Raw genomic sequence first — 14786 nt, forward strand, 5'->3', positions numbered from 1 at the left:
GAGAATTCTTCGATATATCAAAGGTACTTTAAATGATGAAATTTATTATGAGAATACTAATGAAGTAAATCTTGTTGGCTACACTGATAGTGATTAGGCCGAAGATATAGAAACAAGAAAAAGTACTTCATGGTTTGTATTTCATCTTGGTTCTGGTGCAATTTCATGGTCGTCAAAGAAACAACCAGTAGTAGCACTATCTACAGCAGAAGCAGAATATATAGCAGCAGCAAGTTGTGCAACACAAGCAGTTTGGCTAAGAAGAATTCTTGAGGAGTTAAACGAGAAACAAAGTACTCCAACAACAATATTTTGTGATAACAAGTCAGCTATTGCACTTTGCAAAAATCCAGTATTCCATGGAAGATCGAAGCATATTGATATTCGATTTCACAAAATTAGAGAATTGGTGAATGAGAAAGAAGTTTTGATTGAGTACTGTCCCACTGAAGACCAAGTTGCAGATATCTTTACAAAACCGTTGAAAACAGAAGTATTTAACAAGTTGAAGAAGATGCTTGGAATGATAAACTCTACAAGCTTGATTTAAGGGAGGCAATGTTAGATAATTAAATCAAGAATATCTAAGAGAGTAGTACAACTATACCATACTAGAACTATCATGAAATTAGAAGTTACAAGAATTATAAGTGATGAAACTAGAAGCTAGAAAAATCACAAGTCAAACTTTATCTCCTAGTCAAAATTGAAGGCTACAAATCAAGTTGGAAGAATCATGAACAAATTGTACTCATCACCTCCATACTAGAAGAATGATGAATCATGAATTGGAAGCTTTGAGATTGATGACTAAGAATTTGAAACAAAATTGAACAAGGAATTTGACTAGTAAAATTTTTACTTATTTCTTGAATCATTACAACTAGTGCTTAGTTGTTATAAAAATTACTATTTTATTATGAAGGCTTGCCTATATAAAGGCTTCATATTTATGTTGTTAATGATCTCTCCATAAATCAAAATACTTAGTGTTTGTTTCAAAAAAAATTCTCTCCTTATTATTATGAGTGTTAGTGAGTTTGAGAGATGAAAAATATGATAGCGTCGCTTATATGAGTGAGTAATCCTAGGGCCAATTAAGTGTGGGTATTTTACTTACATAAAATTTAAAGATATTCGATTTAGATAGTATAATTTAATCGGATCAAATCGAATCTAATCATTACAAGACAGACAATTGAATTTATTATTATTGCTATAATAAACTAATTTTATTCTAATTTATAATAAAAAATAAATTATTAAACGATTTAATAAAAATGTCCAATAATAACAGCACATGAACTCCTTAAAAAAAAGGGAAAGACATTTTAACACTTTTAGTATAGAATTGGTGTAATATAATATAATATTCTTGTTGTGGAGGTCCTTGTGATGGCTTCCATTTGATCACCATTTGTGATGTGCTTTGCTTCACAACCGAAAGTAATGGATGTCCTGATTTTTCAGGCTACTCTTGATTAAATATGATAATAATACAAATCCTTAATCTCAACTACATATATTGTCATTAAAAATAATAAGTTTAATTATAGAGTCCTAATATATATTAAAATTACTATTAACGAAAATTTATCCCTTTTTTTAATAAATATATTAAAAATGTACATTTTTATATTTTTAATAAAACAAATTTAATTTATAATATTAAGATGTGTCCTTGTAGCACATGTAACATATAAGAGCATATTTAATTAACTCTATAATTTACTATCCCATGCAATAATATATTATTATTATTATTATTATATTAGTGTGACTCAACAATTTCTCCCAATACTAAGATTTAAGAAAGATTATTATTATTATTATTAGAAAAAGGAATCACCTCCCCCATAAAGTTGTCCCCATCATTCACGTTCACGGTATGTTACAAAGTTATTTTCCACATTCCAAATCCAATTCGAATTTCAAAACAATGTAACATAATAGACAATAAAACAAAATAAAATCAGATTAATTAAATGGGACCCACCGACCCAATAATCGATTCATAAGAATTAACTGTTCAATTTTCCACATTACAAATCAAATGACTAGAGAACTTCTGGCATAGGCAGAACCACACCGTGAAGATCACCCAAGTTGGAAAATGGAAACCACTATGTTACAAACACAAACCAACCAAACTAATATAACTACTCAAGTTACCATATTCTAACTGGAAATATATATATCAAACTGCATACTATAGCTTGAACCTTTTTTATTTTATTTTTTTTCTTCTTTTAGTCGGAATAATATCACATGATCAACTGATGAATATGATGGAGGGGTCACAGCAGCACTCATCTAGGAGGCAGCAACAACACAAAGCTGCAAGACTGAGCAGGGAACAAAGAAGGAAAAAACATAAGTTACACAAAAAAAAAAAGATATATAACACTTATTTGTTAGGATTTAATTTCATTTATTTAATGCATTTAATTGAAATACACACTAATTGCTATCCAATTAAAACATTCTCTGATCTTAATCTTCTTGTTCACAGTTTTAGGTTCATCTTATCCTTTGAATAACAAAAATATTATTTGTATGCCAAAAACTGATACTAAAATATTATAAATACATATATAATTATTTATTTTTAATATATATTTATATTTTAATATGTATTTTATAATTTTAGTGTATAAATAACATAATTGTATATTTAATTATTAATAATAAAAGATGGCAGAATATGAAATTGGGAAGCTTACCATCCCTCAAGGAAGCCAGTATTTCTTCTTGGTGGTGGTGCAGCAGCATATTGTGGGGGTGCCATCACTGGAGGACCTTGATAATAACCTACCAACACAACAATTTCCGCCACAAAAGAAATTAAAATCATGCATATATATGGAGAGAAACTAGTGTATATAAAAAATTACTATAGTAAACAAAAAATTAATTACTATAGTAATATAAGAACTAAGAAATGAAAAGGGTACCTCCTTGAGCAGGGTAGGGATATGCATACTTGGGATCACTCATTTCCACCAAAATAATCACAAAGCAAAGAGATTTATTCTGTTACTATGAAACCCAGGTTGCACAATATTTATTTATTTAGCAGAAAGGGACTTGGTTTTTGACTATTAGAACAACATCACATTCTGTCTTCAAATTTGTACTAAATACCTGGGGTAGTCCTTATTTGCAACCTAGCACTTTCTAGAAATACTGTTTTCTTAATTAACAAACAACGTGAAAACTCAGGTGCAGTCGACTTCTCGTGAAGTTGATACCAAAAGTTATTAGATGATTTGACTGATTTGACTAAATTTTTATTTAACGGTTTTTAAATATCAACTTTACATAAAGTTGACTTCATCTGAATTTTTACCAACAAACAATTATATAAAACGTCCCATCTTGACAGGGACACTTCCACGTCAACTATACCTACGTCGCAGCATGTGGTGCCTTGGTGAAATTCATAACGTTCCACATGGCCAATTAATAGCCATAGGATGATAATGTTGTGTGGGAATATTGGAGAGGAACCAAAATTGAATTGAGGATGATTTCTGAAAAAGTGGGACATGTGACCCACATTAGGTGTGACTGTATGAGGATTAAGCAACTAATAAATTAATACCCATGCCGTGCTTATCTTTATTATGACTTTAAGCTGGAAATTAAATCTCATTTACTTAATATTTTTAATAATAAATTATAAATGCATTTGTATATTTGCATATTCTCGAGAATATTTTTATAATTTTTAAAATATCTCCAATATTAATAAAAGATTTATTTGACAAGAAATAGGATATTAGAGTAAACTTACATAGTAATTTTTATTCTTTTGACATAAGAAATATTAAATACCAACTTTTTGAGATTAAAGGAAATAAATTACTTATTAAGAAATTAAAATTTAAAACTTTAAACAAATATAAATATAAAAGTAATATGTTTTTATAGACAATTTTTAAAAATATAGTAAAATTCCTAGAAAAGCTTAAATCGCAGCCTAAGACTTAGAGTTACTTTTGTGATAAAAAGAAAAGGAAGCAATCTAGCAAAGGCCTTATCTTGTGATCTTGTAACACAAATTGGACTACGAATTTCAGATTGAAATTGTGCCCACGTAATCATATCACAATTTTCATCTTATAGGACGATGTATTGCATTTGCTGCCTTTTAATATAATAAACATTTTAGGACAAATCATATTATTTCTTCCTTAATTAATAGATTGTGTTCGTTGAAAATAATATATCAGATAATAACTACATAACGCCAACAATTAAATTAAATTAAATGACAAGCCCATAATATAAAAGGAAATTTGACTTTTTCAACTATGAAGTAGATTGATGATTATATTTGCCGACCAACAATCGCAAACAAGTTTCAGCGTAACTATCAAGTATGAACACACAATTTGGATGACCAATGAAGTATCCGAATTGAGTACAATTTGGTCCTTCAAATTTGATATCCAACTGAAATTGATTCTTAAAATTATAATTGATTTAATTCATATTCTAAAATTTATAATAATAATTTGTATTAGTTTTTAAACTAATTTTTGTAAATGATATATTATTTTTTTATGTTAACTTATCAAGATTTAGATTTTTCGTTTAAATTTTATATAACTGATCTTTATTTATAAGTTTCACTGATTTTCTAAGATTCTTATAAAAATGACCATAATAAGTTTAATTTGAAAATTTTATAAGTTAGTCAAATTTTAAAAATTCTAATAGATCTCGATCATATAGAATATAAGCGAAGAATTCAAAACGCAACAAGTTAATATATTAAATCAACATATCGTCACATCGTTAACGAGAATCAGCTCAAAAATTTATGCTAATTACTATTACAAATTTTGGAATCTAATGTGAGTCTATTAAGATTTTAAAGATTATAGGGTAAAAAACGTATATGAGCCAAGGAGAGTTTAAAATTACCTAAATCAATCAAACAAAATTCTGATACATCATTCTACCAAAGAACAAATTAATGTAATTCGAATTAATACAATTCTAATTAGATTTGTATGTAATTCGAATTGATATAATTCGAATTACTTGAAAGCATTGGGTAATTCGAATCAATATGTCACGAATTATAAACTTAGAGTTCGAATTGTATCAATTCGAATTAGTAGGGAGACGTGCTTTGAAGGGAGTTCGAATCAAGTTGATTCGAATTACTCCCTTTTCGTAACAACTTCTAATAAATTTTTTTAATAAATTTATTTAAATTATACTACAAAAAATATTTTATTCTATGTAAAATAATTTTAAAAAATGGCTTAAAAATGTTAGGAGTACTATAAAAATTTGTAATGTTCTAATGACTTAGGTACTCAAATTTTAAATAAAGTACTCTACATAGTCAATAATAATTTAGAAATTAAAAAAAAATATTTTATTTCATACAAAACAATTAAAAATATATTTTATTTATTTTTCCACACATATTTCCTGTCATTATATTGCCATTGGAATTCTCATATATTTCTAATTTCTCAACCTAACCTTCACAAATTCTAACACAATCTTCATATAATTTTACTTGAGATATGTGTCTCATATTTTGTGATTTGTATAAGTGAGTCAATATATATAAATGGGTAATAGACGTATCAGTACAAGTTTTATTATTGACTAATGATAACTCTATTTATATTAATATAGAGTAAATCAAATAAATATTTAAATTATTGGTCTCTAAAATTTGAAAAAAAAATATTATTCTTTGTTATAAATATGTTTATTATATTTTTTTTAATTTTTAAAAGCTGTTTTACCAAACATAATTATAGTACTTGTGCTTATTAAAAACTATTTTTAATGAGATTTTTACCAAACGCAAGTGTTGTAGCTTTTAAAAAGTCGTCTTTTAAAAGACAACTTTCATAAGCTACTCTTAAAAAGTAAAAGCTTTACCAAACCAAGCCTTATTCAAATTATACGGTGAGCAATTCGAATTTTATACAATACTCTTCTGCCCATTCTTGATAGCTCATGAATATTTTTTAATAAATTTATTTAAATTATACCACAAAAAAATATTTTATTGTATGCAAAATAATTTAAAAAATATTTTTTAAGCTATTTTTTTAAAATTATTTTGCATTGGATAAAATATTTTTTTAGTATAATTTAAATAAATTAATTAAAAAATTTTATTAGAATTTGTTACGAAAAGGGAGTAATTCGAATTATATCGTTTCGAATTACTACTAGTTTCGAAAATAGAGTAATTCGAATCAACTTGATTCGAACTCCCTTTAAAGCACGTCTCCCTACTAATTCGAATTGATACAATTCGAACTCTAAGTTTATAATTCGTGACATATTAATTCGAATTACGTGTTGTCAATGCTTTCAAGTAATTCAAATTATATCAATTCGAATTACATACAAATTTAATTCAAATTGTATTAATTCGAATTACATTAATTTGTTCTTTGGTAGAATGATGTATCGAAATTTTGTTTGGCTGATTTAAGTAATTTTAAACTCCCCTTGGCTTATATACATTTTTTACCCATTAAATTAAATCTAATCTTAAAATTTAAAAACCAAATTGAATATTAATTCGAAGTAATTCCCACGATATACTTCTGCAATTCGCATTCTTCAACATATTCTCGCTGCTGCGCTGCCATGTTGGATGGATCAAAATCATTTGTCTCATTTTTCTTGTCCTTTTATAGTCTCAATTATAAATTCATGCGGTAATTGAGCCTTTTTTTTTTTAAGTATTAAACACATTGTCTTATCCTTAGGGTTAGGGGTTAAGTACATGGATATTTATTGATAGGATGTGTTGGACTCACCAACTCCACAAAATCAAATTGCATAAATCAATTGCTTGCTTATGTATTCGGGTTTGTGCAATCTCCATATAGTAGTATTTGTAGTCTCTATTAAGGGAAGGTCCAATTCCAATTTCCAACTACTCCAAACAGTGCCTTAAAGAATTTATATACATTGACAGGAGAAAAATCAAATCCTTGAAATGAGGACCATGAATCCAAGACCTGAATTCTAACTACTTATACCAACTCCAACTTGGCTTAGTTGTTACAGTTCCTATCCATTAAAAAGTAACCAATCTTTAATGTTCATCAAAAGTTATTCATGTCCAAATTTATTAGAGGACTGTTACATGTACTGGGAACACATCCTCTATATTTTTTTTGTCTCAACTGATTACAAAGTGATATTTCACCTTACAACTTCTCTAACAATTTTTTTTTGTTCCACTTAAAAAAAATAGTACAAATATCAGTTTTCAAGAAATTTATTATAGCATTGATAGACATTTATATTTGTGTGACATGTCATCAATAAATTTACACAATTGACATGTCATCAATAATTCAATACATTTCAATTGAAAAAGTGTGCTCAACATCCCCCAGGCTCAAAATGTGATTTCCCAGGGGCAATATCTTTTTTCCTTGTTCATCTGCAAAGCTCAAGTGTTCACAAGGATCCACCAAAACGCTTGTTTCAGTAGATTCGTAAGTAGTAGTGTGCACTCGACTGAATCCGACCAGCTGTGCTTCCGGCGAGCCTTCGAACACTTTTGGCCCTCTAGAGAACAACAGCACAACATGGCTTCCATCCAACTCACCAAGGTTCGTCACAGAAATGTGCACCGAGAAACTCAATGAGCTGCAACTTTGCAACTCATCGACTCGAACATAATCAACTTTGTAATCTGCTTTCATTAACTGACTTAATAAACTCTTTCTGGAGTTATGTTTGATAGTTTTAGACAAACTTAGTTTACTTGGAGCTGATAAGAACTTGTACGAGTAATCACTGTAACTTAGGCCATGCCCAAATCCGTATACTCTACTTCCAGTATAAAATCGGTAGGTCCTTCCCGGATATCCACGAGAAGGATCAGCTCGCATGCTCATGTCAGTCATGGGAACGTTGGTAAACGACTCTGGGTACCAAGTCACCGGCAACCTTCCAGCTGCATCAAAACAAATTTCATACTCAAAGACATCGCCTTTGAGAATTAACCAACAGCAATTGTAGATTTATAGTCATCCATACTTAAAAATGAATATAATAAATTTTTTTATTGAATTTAGAAATTTATTAGATTATAGTATTGAAATATAAATTTTTTATAATTTAATTTAATTTATTTTTTGTTGTATAATTGTTAAAAAAGATATTAATAATTTGAATAACTATTTAAAAAATTTAAATTAAAAATAAGATAAGATAAATTTTTGATAAGATAAGATTTAATAAGATAAACTTTTGATAAGATAAACTCATACTATATATATGTATGTATAACAATAGTAAAAAATCACAATTTGTTCCCTTATCTCTAAATACAATTTTTTGTGAGCAAGGATTAATTTTTGCTGAATGCGCATAGCACCTTGGTACTATTAGAAGAAGAAAAGTTTTTATCGATAATTAAAGGTCTTCAGGTATTTTGTATCTAATTTATATTGTTTGGCTAGAATTTTAGAATTTACTTTATTACTTGTGCTCTATTATGAATACATTGTATTCCTTTTCCCTAGTCAGTGATCAGTGTTCAAAGTGTGAAAAACGAAAACAGTGAGAATGAAGTATGAGGGAAAGAACCCCAAGGCGATGATCTCGGGAAAGGTCCGCAAGTTATATAAGAGAATGCTTTTAGAGACGAAGAAAAGCCGGGAATCGGCCAGCGGATTCAGCGGAACGTCTAAGAAGGGAGGCCACGGCGGAAAGTACACGTGGATCGGCGGCCAAGACTACTGGCAGATGGAGATTGGCCCGGTGGCTCTGGATGCCAAAGATCCAAACTTCGACGATCCAGAGGACGTATGATCGGGAACGTCGGATGCATTTTGTAATCATCTTTCAGTGTCACTGTTTATGCTTTCTATTAAACTTAATTTAGTTTAACCTATCATTTGATATTATTTTTATTATTGATTTAATTTAACACTAAGGTGTCTTTGGTTTAACGGTTCGAGCATCAAACACTAAATACGCGGTTTAGTTTTTTTTTTTTTTTTTCAAAATTTCAATTATTTTTCTAAAAACAAAGATGATTCTGCTTCTACCTTTCAATTTATGTTTACATAAAGTTAAAAATCCTAATTTTTAGATTCCTTTTACATTAACATTAACTCATTTTTTATTAAAATTAATTTTACAAAATTAATTTTATATAATTTTTTGTTTACAAATTTTAATCTAGATTGTTTAGCTTTTCAGTAGGTTTAAGCTAAGTTCGTGTGTGTTTGGATTACAGTTTGTAAACGGATTTTGATAAGAAGTAAGTTTGTGTTAAAATGATCTATGTTTGGTAATTTTTGTATCAAAATTGATTATAGTAAAATAAATGTTGTTTGACTTATACCATTTAAAATCACTTTTAGATAAAAAATTACTAAAATAGACCTTAACTTAAATAATTTTTTTATATTATCCTATCATTTTAATTTAGATATTTAAATTAATGTTATTAGTTAATTTTATAATAAAATTAATATTTACTTACTAAAATAAAAATAACATATAAAAATAGACAAAATATATTTTTAAATAAAAATAAAAAAATATAAATTTTAGATATATATATATATATATATATATAAGAATATTTAATTAAATATGTTACATTTTTTAAGTATTAACGTAAGAATGTTATTCTCAATAATCTTATTCTTAATATTAATTTGGAATCAAACGTTTATGATTTTATTATTATTTATGATTAATTTTTTATTTAATTTATTTTTTTAATAGAATCATAATCTATATTATAAAAAATTACACTAAAACATAGTATACGAGAATTATAATTATAAAAAAGAATACTAAAAATAATTAAAAAAATTAAATATTTATTTTATAGTAATTGAAACAAATCTGAAAGTTCTTAGATGATCTTTTTATATAGTATATTTTTAGTATTTTTAATACTTTTTTTTAGTATGTTATAATCTTTTACTATTATTATTTACAGTTATTTTTTTATTTAATTTACTTTACCTAATAGAATTAATAAATCATATTATAAAAAGATAATAACAAACATAATACGGCACAGTCATTTCAAATTCTTGTGACTCATAGCATTCACAAATGAAAATAAGCAGGTAACACTGTTGACATCCTTATTGTCTATTCACACTCTCAATGGAATGATCGATTCCTGAATTTCCCTCAATTACATATTTCTTTCATTCAAGTCAAAATTTAGTCAAGCTCTTCCAAATCAGTTAACATTGAATCAAGAATAATTTAGAAACTTGCAACTAAACACGGTATTCATTTATATTTTATAGATATAACAGTACATACCTGGATTGACCACTCCAAATATAATTTCGGCTAGTGCTTTTCCACCAGCTTCCCCAGGGTATCCAACCCAAAGAATACTTCCAATTTGCTGATTTCTTTCCGCGAAAGAGACATCAAGTGGTCCTCCACCTGTAAGAACAAGAATCACTGGGCTTTTACTAACAGCGGCAATGGTTGATACAAGGTCCATCTGTCTACCAGGCAAGATTAGACTAACACGGTCATGATCCTCTGTCTCTTGAGCCATGTCAAGGCCAGCAAATATAACAACAAAATCAGCCTTTTTGGCAGTCTCAAGAGCCTCAGCAAAACCATCATCAGAATTGCATGATACATTATGGCAACCAGGAGCATATGAAATCCTCTTAGAAAACTCTCCAAGTCCATCATATAGGCTTTTTGAGGAGCAAGGAATTCCTACGATTTAAACACAAGAAAATATGGTTCAGCAACAGCAGGATCCTCCAAACGATAGAGAAGCACGCATAGCATCAATCATGTTCAAAGGTTCTGTTTGGATTGTATTGCAAGACACAAATACGGAGACAAATAGAAAGAAAATGTTTGGAAGGAGAGACAAAGACAAATATAAAAAGATTTTGTCTCAATTAGGATTAATAGACTCTATATAGCATATAATCCCATCACTTGAACAAATATAAAACAAATGAAACAATCAAAATTGAGAATTTATAATGCTCGGGTACAAAAATCATACCTGAGTAGCCACCTCCTAATTTGTCTGAAACTGCCATAGGGCCAATGACAGCCAAGGAGGCATCATTATTCTGATCCAAGGGAAGGAACTTCTTATCATTCTTCAGCAGTACAATACCCTGCCTTGCCGCTTCAAGTGCCAGTGTTAAGTGCTGTGGGGTGCAAACATCCTGTGGCCCTAGTTTGCCGAATGGTCCTCTACTTGGGTCTCCATCAAATAACCCAAGACGCATTTGAACAGAAAAAAGATTAAAAAGTGCTCTGTCTATATCTTCCTCTTTCACCTTTCCTTGCTCAACGGCAGATTCAGTATGCCGAAGCATATATGTTCCACAATTAATATCCACACCTAAAATTTAACCGATGAAATAAATATTTAGGAAAACTATCTATTAACCAATACACATGAAATGACAAACAAATACCAGCTTTGAGAACATCAGCAACAGCATCCTCCTCGGATTTCACATATTTCTGATACTCAAAAACAGTGGCCACAGCATCACAATCTGAGGTAATATACCTACACTAAATAGTCAAAACTCAAAACCACCATCCATAATAACCAAGAAAACTGCTCTTAATTCATTACTATAATTTTTCAATCAAATTAGTTCATAAGTTGCTCAAAGGAGCCTTACCCTTTAAATCCCCACTTGTATCTAGCCAGTCCCAAGAGATCTGCATCAGCACAAGCAGGAACTCCATTAACTGCATTGTAGGAACACATCAAGCAGCTCGCTTTCCCTTTCTGAATGCATCCACGAAACGGGGGCTGATAGGTGTCCTCCAAATCCTGCTTTGAAACCTACAAACACAACCAAGCAGAACCATTTTCACCCAAAAGCATGCCAATCCTGCAATCCGATTCCACCCACAACAACAAATCATTTTCCCTACTATTCACAAATACTTTATTTATATTCATGTATGCATATTTGCATCAAACACTATATTACCTTCAACTTCCTATTGTGACAAATCTTTTCATAAAATTGCCGTATTTAGGCATCATACTGTGTTATATTAAATACTCGCATTCGTATTTGTGCAACATAGCCATTTCCCCCTTAGGAAAAACTCAGCTATACAACTCAAATAATGGCATTATATGCTATCATAAACCATGTATGTTGGTTTAAATCTAACTCATTCTTAAGTTAAGTGTTTTACCTATAATTTAGCATTATCTCTCTTTTCCTCCTCCTATTGGATCAATCCACCCTAACACAATACAGATTGCAGAACTAACCAATTAACCAAAAGAAGAAAAGGGTTACCACAGCATTGAAGTTATATCTGGAGAACTGGTGCCACATATCCAAATCGTAAGCAGTGAAATGCTTGCAACAAGCAGACACCATAAGCCTAGCATCATCATCATCACCACCATCACCTAACAAACTCTTCTCCCCCAAGACCACCTCATTCCCAATCATTCCAGCGCCACCTTGCAACCCTTTCACAAACTCAACTCCATAAGCAGAAGCCACCATGGGATCCTCCCCTGGAGTCTCCTGCCCCCTCCCCCACCTTGGATCCCTAAAAATGTTAATGTTTGGTGCCCAGAAAGTCAACCCAGCCTGCCCAACATTATACATGGCCCTGGCCTCCACAGCCACGGCGGCGGCGATGAGGGACCAGAGCGTCCGGTTGAAGGACGCGGCGGAGACGATGACCTGGGGAAACGACGTGGCGGAGTTAACAACACCGTTGAAAGTGACGCCGGGGCCGTTGGTGGCGAGGCCGTGGAGGGACTCTGACCACCACTCATAGCGGGGGATGCCGAGTGTGGGGACGGAGGAGGCGTTGTCGGAGAGAAGTGAGATTTTCTCGGAAAGTGTGAGTAGGGAAGTGAGGATGGTGGCTCTGGCGGGGATGGAGAGGGAGGTGTTGCAGAATGGGTAGTGAGAGTGGTATGGTGGCTTGCACGGGTAATCTAGTGCAAGTGGGTTCGGCGTGGTTGATTGAAGAAGCAGGAGGAGGATGAAGTAGAAAAGATAAAACCTCCATTCATGGCGATGCTCATCTTGGGAGAACCACACAATCACTGTCATTTGCTTTTGACTTGTTTCTGTTTCTCCAATGTCAGTCAACATTTTTTGGTTTTTTTAAAGGAAAAGTATTATCTACTAACTTATCTTTAATAATAATTAATTATTATATTTTAAATATATATAAAGAGATATATTTAAAAAATATTTTTATTATATATAATTATAAATAAAAATTGATAATAATTCTTTTGCATCCTAATCTGGGCTCCAAGCCGACCAAGCGCAACCAAATTCCTATCAAGATTATTGGGCCTGCTGTTGTACAAGAGAGTGCAGACCCAAAACAAATAAACATGAAAATACCCAAAGATAGTAAAAATGAAAAAAAATAATATATAGACATACACTGCACTCAACTATATGGATGTGATCTAGTAGTAGTAAGCTCATAAACGTCTTACCTCCAGTCCAAAAACTCAAAAACATGTTAGACTAAATTTGGAACCCAAAAAAAAACTGTTAAAAAAGAGGACTTACGTCATCAGTGGGAGATTGATATAACTTGACAGCTCAAAAAAAAAAAAATCGGCATCTTATCTTTGTCTTCGATCTTGTGTTTCGGTTTCTTCAAATAATGTTAAAATGTTGTGATACCTAAAATTGGAGTTATCCCATCCATCTGATAAAAAAAAATTAAGTATGAATGAGGGAATATATTCTCTTCACATTTTTCTATTGAAAAATACAAATCCCTCTAATAGATTCTCCATAATTGGAAACCACATTTATTCCTTCTCACAGGTCCAGATACCTCAATTTTTTTCTTTATCCAAATTCCATGTCCATTTTTTGCATGCTTCATTGCTTCCACCAAGGTTCTGCATATTCCTCTTGGAATCTTTCATAATTTATATTCTTATATATTGTACGTTGTAAGGAATCCTGACCCAAGACTCAAGAAGAAACATATTTATGTGCCTATTTTTCTACTTAGATGGATAATGGCATAAGTTATAGTGTTATACTAACACATTATTCCGATCCATATAGAACAAACAATATTATCAAATTAATTATGGTAAATTTGAGTCCAAGATGCTACATTTAATTAAGAGGACCTACATCACATCTCATTTTACCACTATTATTGATTTTTTAATTTCTTATTATTAGTTTAACTTTAGACTTTTCCACAATTACCTTGATCTATTTTAACGAAAGAGAACTTATATACATGGCCGTACATAATTCATGTTGGATGCAAATGCAAGTAATTAAGCTGTCAAAGTCAATTGATCATGATCTCTCATCTTGAAATTAATATTGTGTAATGTAACATCACGTTCTCAAGATTTGCTTAAGAAATTAATTTGGCATGTGAATTTTTTTTATATATTACTTGTTTTGGACTGGAAAATAAAGGAGGAAGAAATTAGTATTTTTGGTAACTATATAAAATTAAGTAGATTATGGCGTATTAGTGTACTAATAATCAATGGAAGGAAAGGTGAGTGAGTGTGATTACACTGAACCATAAGAGATTGATTAAATTTCAAAACCCATAAATACCACTATTTCCATGGTGTGAATTGTGAAATGAATAAGTGATCATGATTTCTTTGAATTGCGATATATCACATCAGCCTTCAACAAATAAAACAAATTAAAATGATAGCTAAATACAAAATCACACACACTTGCATTGGCTTTTGCTTTTAGCAAAATAATGTGTGTCTAGTTGCATTGTGTGAACATTGGTAA

At 30.5% G+C, this 14786-nt stretch overlaps 1 protein-coding gene and 1 long non-coding RNA gene across 2 annotated transcripts; both read right to left on the reverse strand.

The window, feature by feature from the left end:
• Positions 1–1977: 1977 nt before the first annotated feature.
• LOC112747377 (uncharacterized) lies at positions 1978–4124 on the reverse strand. The gene is made up of 3 exons (XR_003174879.3): positions 2955–4124; positions 2724–2811; positions 1978–2345 (listed from the first exon to the last, which is right to left on the reverse strand). It is a non-coding gene; the product is annotated as an uncharacterized lncRNA (long non-coding RNA).
• Positions 4125–7092: 2968 nt separating this feature from the next.
• Positions 7093–13179, reverse strand: LOC112747378 (probable beta-D-xylosidase 6). The gene is made up of 6 exons (XM_025795360.3): positions 12309–13179; positions 11670–11836; positions 11454–11551; positions 11030–11377; positions 10312–10728; positions 7093–7966 (listed from the first exon to the last, which is right to left on the reverse strand). Exons 1-6 carry the CDS (start codon positions 13125–13127, stop codon positions 7359–7361), a joined length of 2457 nt encoding a protein of 818 aa, XP_025651145.2. The 5' UTR covers positions 13128–13179; the 3' UTR covers positions 7093–7358.
• Positions 13180–14786: the final 1607 nt, after the last annotated feature.

This window comes from Arachis hypogaea, chromosome 15 (genome assembly GCF_003086295.3).
Source record: "Arachis hypogaea cultivar Tifrunner chromosome 15, arahy.Tifrunner.gnm2.J5K5, whole genome shotgun sequence".
NCBI lineage: Eukaryota > Viridiplantae > Streptophyta > Magnoliopsida > Fabales > Fabaceae > Arachis > Arachis hypogaea.